Source organism: Sinocyclocheilus rhinocerous, unplaced genomic scaffold, assembly GCF_001515625.1.
Source record: "Sinocyclocheilus rhinocerous isolate Xijiao unplaced genomic scaffold, SAMN03320098_v1.1 scaffold1660, whole genome shotgun sequence".
Taxonomy (NCBI): domain Eukaryota; kingdom Metazoa; phylum Chordata; class Actinopteri; order Cypriniformes; family Cyprinidae; genus Sinocyclocheilus; species Sinocyclocheilus rhinocerous.
Window position 1 is genome coordinate 536,509 of NW_015664758.1, and position 14,874 is coordinate 551,382.

Consider the following 14,874-nt stretch of genomic DNA (forward strand, 5'->3'; position numbering starts at 1 on the left):
TCAGCGTGCTTTTTTTTATCAGCTCGCGCACTTCAGCTATACAGCCGTTAATACTGCAGGTTTAACGTTATATTAATTGCATACATATACTTCGTAGTAAACTTCCTTAACTCCATTCTGCTGTCTGTTGTTCTGTTGTCGGTGTTTCTTTGTTTGAATATGGCGCTTATCACATGCTGTGTGGTATCGGCGTTTGGTATCAGGGCATTTTAACGAGTACGAGTACAGGAGACCGGTATCGGTGCAACCCTAATATGCATTCTAACTCCAAGCTACTACTACTCTCAACCCAAACTTCTGTCAAATGTGCATTTCTAAGAGACAAAAAATTTACTATTTTTAATATTGCAGCCTGCACTGCAAAATGTGCTGAAGATATGGATCAAAGTCAGGCAACACAAACATGTTTCATGATTTGAAACCGTATCAGTGCAGAAACTAAGAAATCAATTATTCTATTAATATATTTATTTTAAGGAAAAATGACTGTAAAAGTGTAAAGAATTAAAAAACGTGAAATGTGTCATTTTTTAAAGGCAGAGTAAGTGATTTCTGGTAGCCAATGTTGATATTTGAAATCACCAAAACAAACACGCCCCTACCCCAAAAGGGTCTTGCCCCTATTTTGATAGCTTTGCCCCACATATACGTACGCAACCCAGGCAACGATTAGTTCTGTGAAACAAAGCAAAACCAATGTTACACCATGTCTACTGCACAAACTGTTTTAAAGGCAGAGTAAGGGATTTCTGGTAGTCAATGTTTATATTTGAAATCACCAAAACAAACACGCCTCTACCCCAAAAGGGTCTTGCCCCTATTTTGATAGCTCCGCCCCACATATACGTACGCAACCCAGGCAACGATTAGTTCTGTGAAACAAAGCAAAACCAATGTTACACCGTGTCTACGGACGTGAGCGGCGCGGCGCGGCGCAACAAATCCCGACAGAAAACTGCTGCCGGGTTCTATTTATGACGTGCTGATACAAATTTCAAATGTTTTTCAATGGTCGTTTGATCGCGTCCAGTGTAGGCAGAGCTGTTGTAGACACGGTGTTACTCACCTATTGAGAAGAAACAAAGCAACCTCGGCGTCCGATCGCAGGCCTCCGCTCCTTGTGTTCTCTCCAGCGCTGGAAAGCTGATCCAATATTTACACGGGTCCTACTTCTTTGCCTTATCGTTCCGCAGACGTTTTCCTCTTTTGTTTTTTATCCGCCATCTCTATCTTTCTGTCGCTCGGCTCGGCTAATGTCCGTCCCATGCACTGAAAGCTCTCTCCTCCACATCACGAGTAGACACGCCCCTTATTGCTGATTGGCTACAAGTTTGTTTTGCTATTCGGCCCGAATCAGTTTTCTAAAGTGTTTTTGAAAAATCACATACCCTGCCTTTAACCATAGAGTAGTTTAAAACCATTAATGAATGGTCTGATTTCTACATCATTCACGTAGGAGCAAAAATCTGCCTTTAAACTTGAAAGAAATAAAGATTTGAAATTTATCATGATAATTATTGATATGGACTGATATAAATAAATAAAAAAATCATCGTGATAATTTTTTTGGCCATATCAGCCCTATGTATGTCTATCAAACACTGTTACATTTTGAAATGTATTGGAGATACTTAATCTGACAAGAGTTCTCACAATCTTATCCAGATGCTGTCCACAGTGTTGAATATCATCATTTTTGAAGATTGTAGGAATCAGTGGTCAATGTCACGACCACTGCTTGGCTTGATTCTACTCAATGAGAAGGTATGAGACAGAATATAGAAGATTTTGGTTTTTTAAAAGCTCACAAAGGCTGCATTTCTTTTAATCAGAAATACTGTAGAATAGTAGTCTTGTGAAATACTCTTACAATTTAAAATAACTGTTTTCTATTTGAATGCATTTTAAAATTCATTTGTGTGATGCAAATCTGAATTTTCAGCATCATTACTCGCGTGATCCTTCAGAAATCATTCTAACATGCTGATTTGCATTGTGTTTGTAGTATTTTGCAGATTTGAGGAACAGCATTGTGAACAGCCAACCACCAGAAAAGCAGCAAGCCATGCACTTATGCTTTGAAAATCTCATGGAGGGCATAGAGAGAAACTTGCTGACCAAAAACAGAGACAGGTAATTTGATTTCCTGGGAATTCCAACAAACTTTGTGTGTACGTTTTTTGAAGTGGGTGTTCTGTTAGAAAAGATTGATTGAGCCCATTTAATGGCATTTCTTAGTGCGAGCCATCTCGTATTCCTTAACTGTACGTTTTAGAGTAGTAAACTAGACTGTATTATATATTTATTTGCACGTATATGTGATATATAGTATACATTTTTAGCGAACTCACTTTTTCTTGTTTTCGCAGGTTTACACAGAATCTTTCAGTATTTAGAAGAGAAGTCAATGACTCCATGAAGAATTCCACATACGGGGTAAACAGCAACGATATGATGAGCTGACATTCCATAGAGCACCAGGCCCCGCCCACGTGGCCCGGTCCCAGCCTGTACTCCCACCCTCCCCTGGCCCGGCTGCCGGGGGACCACCGCTGCGCAAGCCTGCACCTCCCACTCCCCAGTCCCTAACAATACCCAATTACCTCTCTCCCTTCACACCTCCTCCCCCCACCCCTTTTTATATATATAAATATATATATACACATATAAATATATACATATTTTAAAGCCAGTTTCTAGAGGTCATTCTCCTTGACCATTCTCTTGTCATTTGGGGCTCAAAGTCCAAAGAGAGAGAAGGGGGTACGGCTGGGGAATGGGTTTGGGGTGTGGGGCGGCACCAGTGTGGACTCTATAAAGTGGGCGGCACACCCGAACCACTCGGAGGGACGATGGGAAGTGGGAGTCTGTGTGTGTGTGTGTGTGTGTGTGTGAGAGTGTGTTTGAGAGCATGTTTGTGGGAGGAAGGGTTAGGATGAGCTGGTATACATAGTGCTCTGCTTTTGCCTGCCTTGTATAGAAACACATAAGGAAAAGAAAAGTGTACATTTTTTTTCATAACATTTTCAACAATGTTTATAATGATTACAATTTAAGACAAATAATGAGTGTGATTGAAAACTTTTTACAGTCTAGTAAGTTAGTGCAACTGTGCTGAAGTGTGGGTTTGTCTGTATGGAGAGAGTGGTTTATATCTGGGTGACGATGTGGGATTGAGGCGTGAGTGCTGGGATTGACACCTGTCCACAGAGGGGGCGGGATGAAGCGTCGAATAGGATCACAAGTTGTACATTTATTAATTTTCCCCCCTCGAATTGACTCTATGGAACACAATCGGGAGCTATGTAAATACACAAAACCTTTTGCGTTAACGTTTTTAGAAGGAATACCGTTTTCCCTCAAATCTTGGGCATGATGAAGTCTGTCTTGCGTCAACCTTTAGGTCACAATCCCACCACATCCTCCGTCGCCGAGAATGTTCTTAGATCTGCTCACTGCCGGCCTGGGAACGGTCCCAAAACCACCCCATCCTCGTGTGAAATTCATCGGAGAACGCAAGCATAACCTTTCCCCTTTTGTCTCTGAAGGGTTCGATCACGTCGTCTGTGGATTTGATTTGATAAAGTGGCTTGGTTGTGGTAAAGTTGCTCTCTGAGCTTTCGTCAAACTGTTTTCCCTGCATTTTTAATCTCACAGGCTTCCAGTCTCTCGTGGCTTTATTGTTGATCTGGCGTTCTTCGGTAGTGGAGCCTATAGAATGTAGCCGTGTCCTTCAAAAAAAGAGCCTGGTACTCAAATCATCGTGACAGGATCACTTTCGACAGTTGTCTCTAGCTTTAACCCAGTTTTTTTTTTTTTTTTCTCGTTCTTCTCTGAAAACGCATCAGAATATGGTAGATTTAAACACAGAGGCCGAATGGAGTATAATAGCAACTTGTGCTGCTAACTGTTTGTGAAGAACTAGCTCATCTCTTAACCATGTCCAACACTCATGGATGTTCACTTTCTTTTCTTGGTTCCCTGATGTGAATGTGTTTTTTGGCGACTGTGTGTTGGGTCCATTGAGTGATAAGGTTAGCTGGTTGAATTGTTTGTTTGTTTGTTTGGATGTCTGCTACATATAGTGTAAGCATTGTGACTGCAAAATAAACATCATTGGTTTGTACTAGTATGTGCACGTTTTGTGATCGCAACATTAGACCAAACAGTCGTGGTTTTCAAGTCGACATGGTCAAATTTGATCCTTTTTGTAATAAACACTCCTATTCTTAAAAGCAGCAGGGTTCCCAAGGTCATAGAAAACCTGGAATTTCCTGTAAATCAAAGTCGTGGAAGTCTGTAGTGAATGGAATCTGCTCAACGATGTTTTATTGGATGGATCCGAGTTTAGCAGTAATGCCTGTTGATGCAGTAAAAGTTCAGCAAAAATGCTAAATGACAAAATTTAAAGAAATAGCAGTAATGCCTGTTGATGCAGTAAAAGTTCAGCAAAAATGCTAAATAATGACAAAATTTAAAGAAAAAGTCAATATTGGGATACATCAGGATGTTCTCAAAGGTGAACTTTGAACTTCAGCCTCCACATCCCATCGAAATCCTCCTCAAAAGCGGGTTCTGAGAGCCATCAAAAAAAATTGTTCATGTCCATGTTGGTGTTTAATTTTTTTTAACAATGCCATCTATTACTTAAGAGTTGTGCTTTGTTGAAAATCCTGATTCACTCAAATTGACAACATATTGAAAAAATAGGTAGCAAATGCAATTTTGTCTTTCAAACCACGCCAATTCTAATTACAATACAATCAAATCACACAATACAGAAGCAGTTTTTTCAGTGGGAATTATGTACTGTTATTTATTTAAAAAAAGGTACCACACATTGCAGGAAAATCAAAACTGAATTATTAACTTTTGAGTACAAATGAGAAAAACAACTCTTTTACACACATTTACATAGTGGGGAAAAAATAAGTAGGACATGTGTACTGTTATTTATTTAAAAAAAGGTACCACACATTGCAGGAAAATCAAAATTGAATTATTAACTTGAGTACAAATGAGAAAAACAACTCTTTTACACACATTTACATAGTGGGGAAAAAATAAGTAGGACATTTAACATGTTTCTCCACTGTTGAGCTTTATGTGTAGAAAGATCTCTACATCAAGGCGGCCACTTCAAATAGTAAGCGGTTATGATTAGCTCTTATCTTTCTTCTGTTGTTTGGTTTTTGAATTGGCATTGTGGACAAAGTTGTTGTTTCCTTCTCTGTTTCTCGCAATCTCAATGGCATAAAACTGGATTCTGGTTGCTGAAATGAAAATGGAGGGGAAAATTAGGCTTTTTGTTCTTAATCTGTTTCCTTTTATGTGTAGAAAGATCTCTACATCAAGGCGGCCACTTCAAATAGTAAGCTGTTATGATTAGCTCTTATCTTTCTTCTGTTGTTTGGTTTTTGAATTGGCATTGTGGACAAAGTTGTTGTTTCCTTCTCTGTTTCTCGCAATCTCAATGGCATAAAACTGGATTCTGGTTGCTGAAATGAAAATGGAGGGGAAAATTAGGCTTTTTGTTCTTAATCTGTTTCCTGTGCACTTGTATGATGTGTGTAAACTACTAAAAGAAGTGAACGTGTGGCATCACATACCAAATATCGTGTTCACCTCCGTGTAGTCCTTTTGACAGTCTAGACGTAATAATGTACCATAGTTGAAGTCTTCTACAACTCCTTCAAACTGGCTACAAAAGGGCCTCCATTTCTGGAAAAAAATGTAAAGATAGCTTGACCGACTCATCATGAGTGAAATCAAAAATTAAACACCAGAGTGACGTCACGCACCTCTTTAGCATCCGCTGACTTCAGCAGCTCTGGGTCCAGAACTTGAATACTAAGGTCAGGAAATGCTTCCCGGAATTTAGTGTATATCTGCTCGTCTGATTTTGTTAGTTTTAGAAACTTGGGATCAACTGAGGAAATAAGCTGTAGAGAAATAAGCCTGTCAGTGAAGCTGGACATTTAAGCCAGTGGTTCCCAACCCTGGTCCTGGACATGACATGCAAAACGTGCAGTGTTGAGGTGCCTCCAGGACCAGGGTTGGTAACCACTGATTTATGGGATCCAACTGACAGGACAGATTGTGACACTCATTCACTTACATTATAGTAAACTTCTGCGTGATTGTAGGCTTTCATAGCCCACATTACTTCCAGTTGGGCCTGATGGCAAACATACAATATGGTTAGTGTTTTGAAGTGGGGATACTTTTACAAATATTTAACTTATTTTCTTATTCATTTGCAAATATCAAAACATCCCAACTCACATCATTTCCATACGCCTCTGCTGGAAGAGAGAGCGCATGCGCAGCCGCAGTGGCTCCCTCTACCCCCTGTTTATTAAAGACAGAAATACTCCATTCAGTGGAAAATTGAACATTAAAGTGTATTAATAAATCTAATACGTAAAACCCGTGTCGTTAAAAACAAACGCTGCCTCAAGAGACTAACGAAGAATTCATGTATTCATCAACGCTGTCAAGTACCCTTTTTATAGTACTACCTAAGCATTTTAAACCTGGATGAGTATAAATATCAGTGATGATTAAGGAAATTATTTCGTTATTTTTGCCATATGCCCATAACATGCTTGTTAGCATGCAGGCTAACTAAGACATATAACGTTAGATGTATTACTCTGGGCTCTGAACGGTTATGAAAATTCGCTACATGAGAGCATCGGTTCAATAAAATACTATCACGTTATCATACAGTGCCTTGTGTTTGTTGATAAGTTAAAATAACGAATTGCCTACCAGAGATGCAAGAACATCCCCCGTGTCCATGCTGACGCCTTTTGACCCGGATGAGCTACAAACACGTCGTGACGACAGGTCATGTGATTTAAATGCGTTGTGTTGTTTTCGGTCTGCTGTTCAGATCAGGTATTGCTCGCAGCGGAATTGATTTAAGAAAAAGGTGACAAAATAAAACAATGGAAAATAATGAAAAGAAAATGCATTTATATGATGGAATATAAAATGAAATGGCGAATAGTGCGACTGTGCCCTCTAGTGGTTAAGCTCTGTTACAGATCTCGTTGGTTTTTGTGAAAGTATTTTTTTTTCTTGTCCAGTTAAATGTTTTATCTTGTGTAGAGGTGTCATATGTTAGGAGGGGGAAAGTTGTGGGAAAAAATAACGTTAATCAAATGCTATATTTATTTAAAATGTCTTTTAGTTGAATACTAATAAGAGGTTGCACTGCGCCCTCTAGTGGTTAGGCTGTTTTAAAGCCTAAAGTTTTTTTGTAACAGTGTTTTAGTAATAATGTTACCTTATTTAGTCTTGCTAAGCAGTTATTTTAAATATTAAGAGCTATTGGTGCAGTGCAATTAATGTAAAATGTCGAAATACATTCATGTTTTATAAAATGTAATTTATCTGTCTAAATAATAAATTACTTCGGCGCCCTCTAAAGAGAATTAGGTCCAATTAAAGCCGTCACGCTATTTCTTTTCGTTGTTGTTTTAATTATATAGATTTTTCAAATAGCCTATTTTTTTTATTCAGATATCCTTACTATTTCTATTTCAGAAAAGTATAATTTACATTAAATTAATTTAATAAAGTCTTTGTTTTATTTAAAAGAGGTAGCCTGTTTAATACATGAAATGTATAACGTCAGAAAAGGTGATTGCGAAGTTTGAATAATGTGAAATATATGTCTAAAGACCAGGGAAGGATAAACAATTCCAGTAATTCTACATAGGGTGAATTAAGGGTGATTGGGACATAAGGTCAAATGGGACAGTACAACTATACAGAATTTATTTTCTCACCTAATGAGTGAAAATAAAAACTTTTTTTTGCTGAGTCCTAGGTGTAAGACCACATAATTAAAATGGGATGCCTTCATTGGTGTGACATCATGTAGGTGGGCGGGGCAGGCATCAAACAGGAAGTTTTTTTTTTATGTTACTGAATTGCATATTATGTTTATATATACAGGTGCATCTCAATAAATTAGAATGTCGTGGAAAAGTTCATTTATTTCAGTAATTCAACTCAAATTGTGAGTGGATGGGACAGCATAATTTTGGTTGATTTGGGACAGTGCTTAAAGGCTCTGCTAATAAAGAAAATGATTTACCTTGTAGAGAATCACTGTATATGCTCTGTAATCAGTGGTTTCCAACCTTTTTTATTTATGCAAGCCCTAATCAACCACAGAAATATTCATGAACTAGCTAGATTTTTGCTCAAATAAAAATTCTGAAATAGAAGCGTTTTGAAAATAGAAGCATTAGCCTATAGATAAACTTTTTAAAAATGTTTTTTGTTGCAGTAATAAACCATATTCATGTTTCTGTTAAAGTTTTGTGCAACTTCTTTGTCAAACAGTTAATTGGTGATGGGGCCACCCAACAATTATTATTTTATTTTTTTGGACCTGAAGCATTTTTTTTTTTTTTACTTGTCTAATATTTGATTTTTAAATGTTTTCAATGACTTTTGGACTTCAAGCCTTCTTTTACCTCAGTTACATGTGTTGTATTGTATGAATTTTGGATGGATTTATGAAGTGAGAAATAAAGTTGAACAGAAATAAACATGGGCTCTTAATAATGATGAACAGAAAATGAAATATTGCATAGAAAATTATATTGAAGTATGAACTAACTTGTGCAATACAGTAAATATTCTTACACTACCCTAAATTAATGAAAAAATGTGCTATCCCAATCACCCAAACGTTACCAAAAAAATGTTTTGGGCTCAGTTTACAGAAAAGTGTACGTCACGTATCCTTTCATCATAATATTGTTTCCTCCTCAAATGGGTAGTTAACATCTTGAGTATTACAGAAATATATATCATGTGTTCGGCTGATGTTTTTAGTTTATGGCAAGAAACCTTGCTCATGTCGGAAATTCAAAAACGGTCACAATCCCCCTTAATTCACCTACACATGCTGAAAGAGAGTCTGTATTCTAGGGAGGAATAAGGGCATTAGTGAGAGGAACAGGACGGTCCCATCTTGAGTACAGCTGTTTTACTCTTATTTTCTCTCATTGGTTGGCCATTCACTGTATTAAAAAAATGTTTCACATTTCCTTCGCACATTTCCTTCACATTGGCTGTGTTTCAAAAGCTACAGAGCGCATTTTTGGGATTATAAACGCGTTCCGAGTCAGCTGACGCCGAAAGCGACTATGATGCTCAAAATGCTGTCTAGGTAGGCAGCTCACTAGTGTTTGAGACACGGCCAATGTGGCACACGCACATGAACGCGTAATGCACGCAATGATCTTGAGTGAGTGTTTGAGAGACCTTTGAATTTCTGCATCTCCGGACGGAAAGGACCGAATAAACCGCTGTTTTACAGTCTCAGGTACGATTAGGCGACATGTTTATTTCTCGTCACATAGCTGGGATGCAGTGGAGGATGAGCGGACAATATGGTCAAGTTATTGACGTGTATGGATTTGCGGTCATCGTTTGCTGCTGTTTGATGTACCTATTGGTGTATTGATGGATGTATTTGTTAATTTTCTTTTCCGTAGTCGATCATAAGCATCAGTAGAGGTATTGTGGTATACAGAGGCACCATCAGACACTTGTCCTTCTACATGCACAGAAGAGTCTCGCGAGCTCTAGAGGACAATTATAGCTTTATTTGAAAATGTCGAATCTTGGTTTAAAATGCCCGACTAGAAAATAAAATGTGTCCTTAGGCCACATAACCTTCGACAAAATCTTAAGACCTAAAATAAGGAATGTGCTCTGTATGGGCCTGTCCTTTAACTGTCCTGTAGCCTACGCGTTATTATTCATGACTCGAGTCATATAATTAACATTATTTACGCAGTTTGCATGTAAACCAATTATGTTTCAGTTACATTTCGCGCGTATATAAACGTTTTTGTTTGATTTATTAGCGAATTACATTTTACTTGTGCCTTTCTAGCGTCCCGAAATAACATAAAGATAAAAAAAAAATAACGAAAGGAAAGGAAAACAGCAACAGTCTCATTGCTGACACTGAAGACGCATCCCCGCTGCTTCAGTGTTTTCCTGTCCAAAGCAACAGGAAACTACTGCTTCCTTCAGCCCTGCAGTTTCTCCTTTGAGCAACACTTGTTTGTTTTGTGTGTGTGTGTGTGTGTGTGTGTGTGTTATTATAAGGCTAAATAAATTAAATATACTGTTATTATTATTATTATTATTATTATAGACTTATAATTAGATTTTTTTAAAGTGTAGCCTACTAGTGGGGAATTACCAGTGTTTGACTAATACCAGCGGCTCTAATTCATATTTGTTGAAATATTCATCAAAGGAATGACTGCAGACAAAAACAAAAACATTTCCTCATGATCACACTCTGAGTTGACAGCATTAATGGTGGCAGTGAAAAGACTTTCTCATCATCAGATAAAAGGCTGTAAGATGTAAGGAGCAAAGAGTCATATGGTGATGTCTTGATCCAGAGATTCTTCACTCTCTCAATGTTATATTTCCTTCTGGTATGTCCACCTGTAGCTAAATATTGCTGTGCATTTATTTTGAATTCCCCATGGCATTTGAGAGACTATTTAGTACTGAAATATATGAAGATGAGTAGTGACGATGCATAATGAAACTTTGAAACAGACTGAATGTCTGTTTGATATTATAAATCAAGTTACAGCAGATGACCTCCCCTTCCTGCACTGTTTCACTTAGATTGGATTTACATGGAACATCAGTGCTAAAGTAAAATTGAATTTCTATCCAGTGTTGTGTTGTGTTGTGTTCTATTCTATTCCATTTTGCAGTTTTAGGACTATTCAATACTATTCTGTCTGGTTTATATCTATTCTATTCATTTTATTCTGCCACATTCTAATATTCCCTGTCATAATAATTCTATTTTGCAGTTTTTAGGACTATTCTAATCTAGTATAGCCTATTCTTAGTGTCTGGTCTAGATCTATTCTTTTCTATTCTATTTTTCTATTCTATTTCATTTTACCCTATTTAGGACAGGAGGACTATTCTATTCTATTCTGTATGGTCTAGATCAATTCCCTTCTATTCTATTATGTCATGTTCTGTTTTTTTTCCCTGTTATTCTTTATTCATTCTTGTCATTATTCTGTTATTCAGTTCTATTCTTTCATTTTCTACTCTACTCTATTGTATTCTACTCTATTTTATTTAGCAGTTTTTAGGATAGAACTATTCTGTTTTGCTATATTCTATTAATTCCTGTCAATCTGATTTTGCCATTTTCAGGACTATTCTATTCTTTTCTGTCTTGTTTAGATCTATTCCCTTCCCTTCTATTTTTTTAAAATTCTATTTTGTTAAATTCTGTTCTTTCCACTCATATTCTCTTCCATTTATTTTGCCATTTTTAGAACTATTTAGGAATTTTTCTATTCTGCTATATTATATTCATTCCTGTCATATTCTATTCAATTTTACAATTTTAGAACAGGACAATTCTATCATAATTTTTTCTGCTCTATTCTATTCTATTCTATTCCGTTCTGTTCTATTCTTTCCTGTCTGGTCTAGATCGATTGCCTTCTATTCAATTCTGTCATATTATATTCTTTCCTGACATCATAATTTTATTTGAGAGTTTTTAGGACAGGACTATTCTATTCTAGTCCAGTCGTTTCTTCCTGTCTGGTATAGATCTATTCCATTCTCTTTTGTCATATTTTTTATTCCTTCCTGTCATGCTCTATTCTGTTGTTTTCTATTATATTTTGCCGTTTTTAAGACAGAACTATTCTATTCTGCCATATTCTATTCATTCCTGTCATATTCTACTCTGTTCAATTTCACAGTTTTTAGGACTATTCTATTCTGTTCTATTCTAGGACTGGACTATTCCATTCTGTTCTGTTCTGTTCTGTTATTATCTTTCCTGTTATATTCTGCTCTATTCTAATCTGTCGTATTCCATTCTGTTTGGTTCAGTTCAGTTTTGTTTCTATTCTTTTCTGTCCTAAAACTGCAAAACAGGCTGTAATACTTTGTGTGGGGAAAAAAGTGATGGAGTTGTTATAATGCACTTTCCGGCCATTGATGTCTCCTCCTGTTATTGGGATTGCTGTTAAGTGATTCACAAAGAGTGGGAACTGAGAAGCATAGCAGGTTTAATCAATGGAGCACTAATCTGATTGAACAAATCCAGCAGTCAGTCTCTCCGCTGGTCTGATCTTCACAAGCTTGTTGACTGAACTAGGCAAGACAATCCAGAGCTCTGCTAAACCCCCAGGCTTATGACCTGGATAGCACTACATGCGGAATAAAGCTGAGTCTGGAATAAAGAAACATGGCTGCCCGACCACGTGCAGCACATCAGAAGTGATGGGGAGGAGTTAGGAAGGGTGCAGCATGGCCATTGTTCTATCATGAGAGATCTTCAAGAGGAAGGCTTCCTTAGGCTGTTTATGTCAAGCCAGAAACACAAGCACCCCAGCTCCTCAACTCCTCACATCACGCTCCCAGCGGAGCAGCAAGGCCTCACAGAGGTAATGGATCCTGTATCCATCAGCGTTGCTTGGAGAATTTGCTTCAGACGGAGAAGAGCGTTGCCCTGGTGATGCAACCGATGTGTCTGATTGGGCGTTGGCTGCTCTTGGTCTGCTGACTGAGATAAGTGCATTTCAGTTTGGGTGGAGAGAGAAGTGGGTGGGGTCTTCAAGGCAGCGTGTAGAGAGAGAGAGAGATGACAAGGACTGGGGAGAACGGGAGTGGGATGACAGGAAGTCTGGATCTCTCAGCGTAGGATTTCCTCTTCGTCACAGAGCTGGAGCTGAGGTGAAATCCTGGTCTGTGTTGTGGCTTGTTTTGCCTCCAAAATGACTGTTTCCTTTCAGACTGATAACGGTTGGTTTTTCAAAAAATTTTTATGAAGTTATGGATTCTTGGTGCTTGTTCCTCTGCAGTTTATGGCTTAAATAAGCAATATAATTATTATTTATTTACATTTTTAGTTGTATCATACCATAAACTTAGTTTACTACTGTAAACTAAACCAAACCAAAGAAAATTATTATTTATATTAAGGTTCAGATTCAAATCTTTTTTTTTTTTTTCCCATTTAAAATTCAACTGACTTCACAAAAAATATGATTTTATCTCTCAAATGTTGATAAAATGCAAAGTGTTGTCTGATGCACACATACTGATTAAGAAACTGATTTCTTTGCAGTGAACTTTACTCATGTTACTCATGCAGTTACTCATGCATGCTAAAACTCCCTGTCTGATTGGAGATAAGGGCTTTCTCTGGATCTCATGAGTGCTCTGCCTTGCTTCCTTATTAACACGCACTGTTTTCTCTAATGCTTGCCTTGAAGCAGGTCCATTAATCCCAGTCTGACACGCTGTGCTGTTTTAGAGGAATGTTAGTAATGGTAGATCACAAGCTTCTCTCTGGTTAATCAGCATGTTTTGTGGTAGTACATATTTTTTATGCTGCTATTGACATACATGCCATTATTATGTTCTCAGTACATACTGTAAGTACAATAATACAATGGAACAGATGAATTTTAAGCTCTTCTACAAATGATAAGTGTATGGATGCAGCAGCATGTTAAAGTCTGCCAGTCACCATTAAGTATATTTTGTTGTTGCTTATTATTTCAAATTGTCCTTATTTTATCTATAGGTTGGTTAAAAGTTAACATAAAGGTGTTGCTTATTTTTATTGAATTGTATTTATTAAGGTTTCATTTGATAACATTACTTAATTACATTAGTTAACATTAACAATGATGAATATAGTTAAAGGGATACTTCACCCAAAAATGAAAATTCTGTCATTAATTACTCACCCTCATGTCGTTCCAAACCCGTAAGACCTTCGTTCATCTTCAGAACACAAATTAAGATATTTTTGATGGAATCTGACAGCTCTCTGACCCTCCCATAGACAGCAAGGGTCCTTACACGATCAAGGTCCAGAAACGTAGCAAGGAGATCGGTAAAATAATCCATGTAACATCAGGGGTTCAACAAAGCAAAAAAAATTTCAAAACAAATTTTACAACGTTACGAGAATACTTTTAGAGTGCAAAAGAAAAGAAAAAAACTACTTTATTCAACAATTCGTCCTAGTGCCATTTTGGAGAGTATCCACTGAACGTAAATTGCGTATGCTGTTTTGTGTCAGCTGCGCCATGCAGATACGTTGTTTTCGTTCAAATCAAAGCGTAAACGACGTAAACTGCGTATCCGCGTGGCACAGCTGACACAAAACAGCACACCCAAGTGGATACTTCGTGTGATACCACTACGTTCAGTGGATACTCTCCAAAATGGAGCTAGGGTGATGCGAATTGTTGAATAAAGTCGTTTTTTTTTTTTTTTTTCCTTTAATTTCAACATTTACTAATACATTATTAAAATCAAAAGTTTTATCTGTTCATATTATTTAATGGAGCTGAACTAACAATGAATGAACAAAAACAGTTGTATTTTTGGCAACAAATGTGTTGCTCATTGTTAGTTAATGCATTAGCTAATGTTAACTAATAGAACCTTATTATAAAGTGTTAGGATGTTGGTTAATAGATGCTCATTTATACTGGTCCTGACATGTTATTCCAAATGAATTCAGCACAAAAGACAACAATCATTTAGTAATATTTTAGTGCTGTCAAACGATTAATCGCGATTAATCGCATCCAAAATAAAAGTTTTTGTTTGCATAATATATGTGTGCTCTGTGTATATTTATTATGTATATAAATACACACACATACATACAGTATATATTTTGAAAATATTTACATGTATTTACATGTCTATATTAATATAATTTATATTTAAATTCATATAATTTATATTATAAATAAATATATTTAATATATAAACAATATATTTTTCTGAAATATATACATGCAT

At 36.9% G+C, this 14,874-nt stretch overlaps 3 protein-coding genes across 4 annotated transcripts in view; 2 read left to right on the forward strand and 1 right to left on the reverse strand.

Moving 5' to 3' along the window:
• Positions 1–3,734, forward strand: part of xpo7 (exportin 7) — a 21,491-nt gene extending 17,757 nt beyond the window's left edge. Inside the window, exons 26-28 of the mRNA XM_016541265.1 lie at positions 1,666–1,764; positions 2,006–2,133; positions 2,370–3,734. Of these exons, the coding sequence (XP_016396751.1) occupies positions 1,666–1,764; positions 2,006–2,133; positions 2,370–2,463 (321 nt within the window). The 3' untranslated portion in view covers positions 2,464–3,734. The remainder of the gene's footprint in view (positions 1–1,665; positions 1,765–2,005; positions 2,134–2,369) is intronic.
• A 1,595-nt stretch (positions 3,735–5,329) lies between these two features.
• On the reverse strand, positions 5,330–6,877 carry LOC107730415 (protein PBDC1-like). Its single transcript, XM_016541260.1, has 6 exons — positions 6,775–6,877; positions 6,286–6,351; positions 6,119–6,178; positions 5,802–5,942; positions 5,610–5,721; positions 5,330–5,498 (listed from the first exon to the last, which is right to left on the reverse strand). Exons 1-6 carry the CDS (start codon positions 6,802–6,804, stop codon positions 5,386–5,388), a joined length of 522 nt encoding a protein of 173 aa, XP_016396746.1. The 5' UTR covers positions 6,805–6,877; the 3' UTR covers positions 5,330–5,385.
• Positions 6,878–9,085: 2,208 nt separating this feature from the next.
• The window catches only part of LOC107730416 (dematin-like), a 9,952-nt gene continuing 4,163 nt past the window's right edge, over positions 9,086–14,874 (forward strand). Inside the window, exon 1 of one of the 2 annotated variants that reach the window (XM_016541261.1) lies at positions 9,086–9,352. The gene's annotated coding sequence lies outside the window, so the exon portion shown is untranslated. Of the gene's footprint in view, positions 9,353–12,625; positions 12,792–14,874 lie in introns of those variants that run through there. The other variant, XM_016541262.1, reaches the window with a different exon arrangement.

What these genes read in the sequence shown, in the direction of transcription:
- LOC107730415 (XM_016541260.1), bottom strand. Translation starts at nt 6,804, where the DNA reads ATGGACACGGGGGATGTTCTTGCATCTCTG. An exon ending in GGGATGTTCTTGCATCTCTG is followed by an intron (nt 6,352 to 6,774) that starts GTAGGCAATTCG and finishes TTTAATAAACAG; the next exon opens with GGGGTAGAGGGAGCCACTGC. An exon ending in ACGCAGAAGTTTACTATAAT is followed by an intron (nt 5,943 to 6,118) that starts GTAAGTGAATGA and finishes ATTTCTCTACAG; the next exon opens with CTTATTTCCTCAGTTGATCC.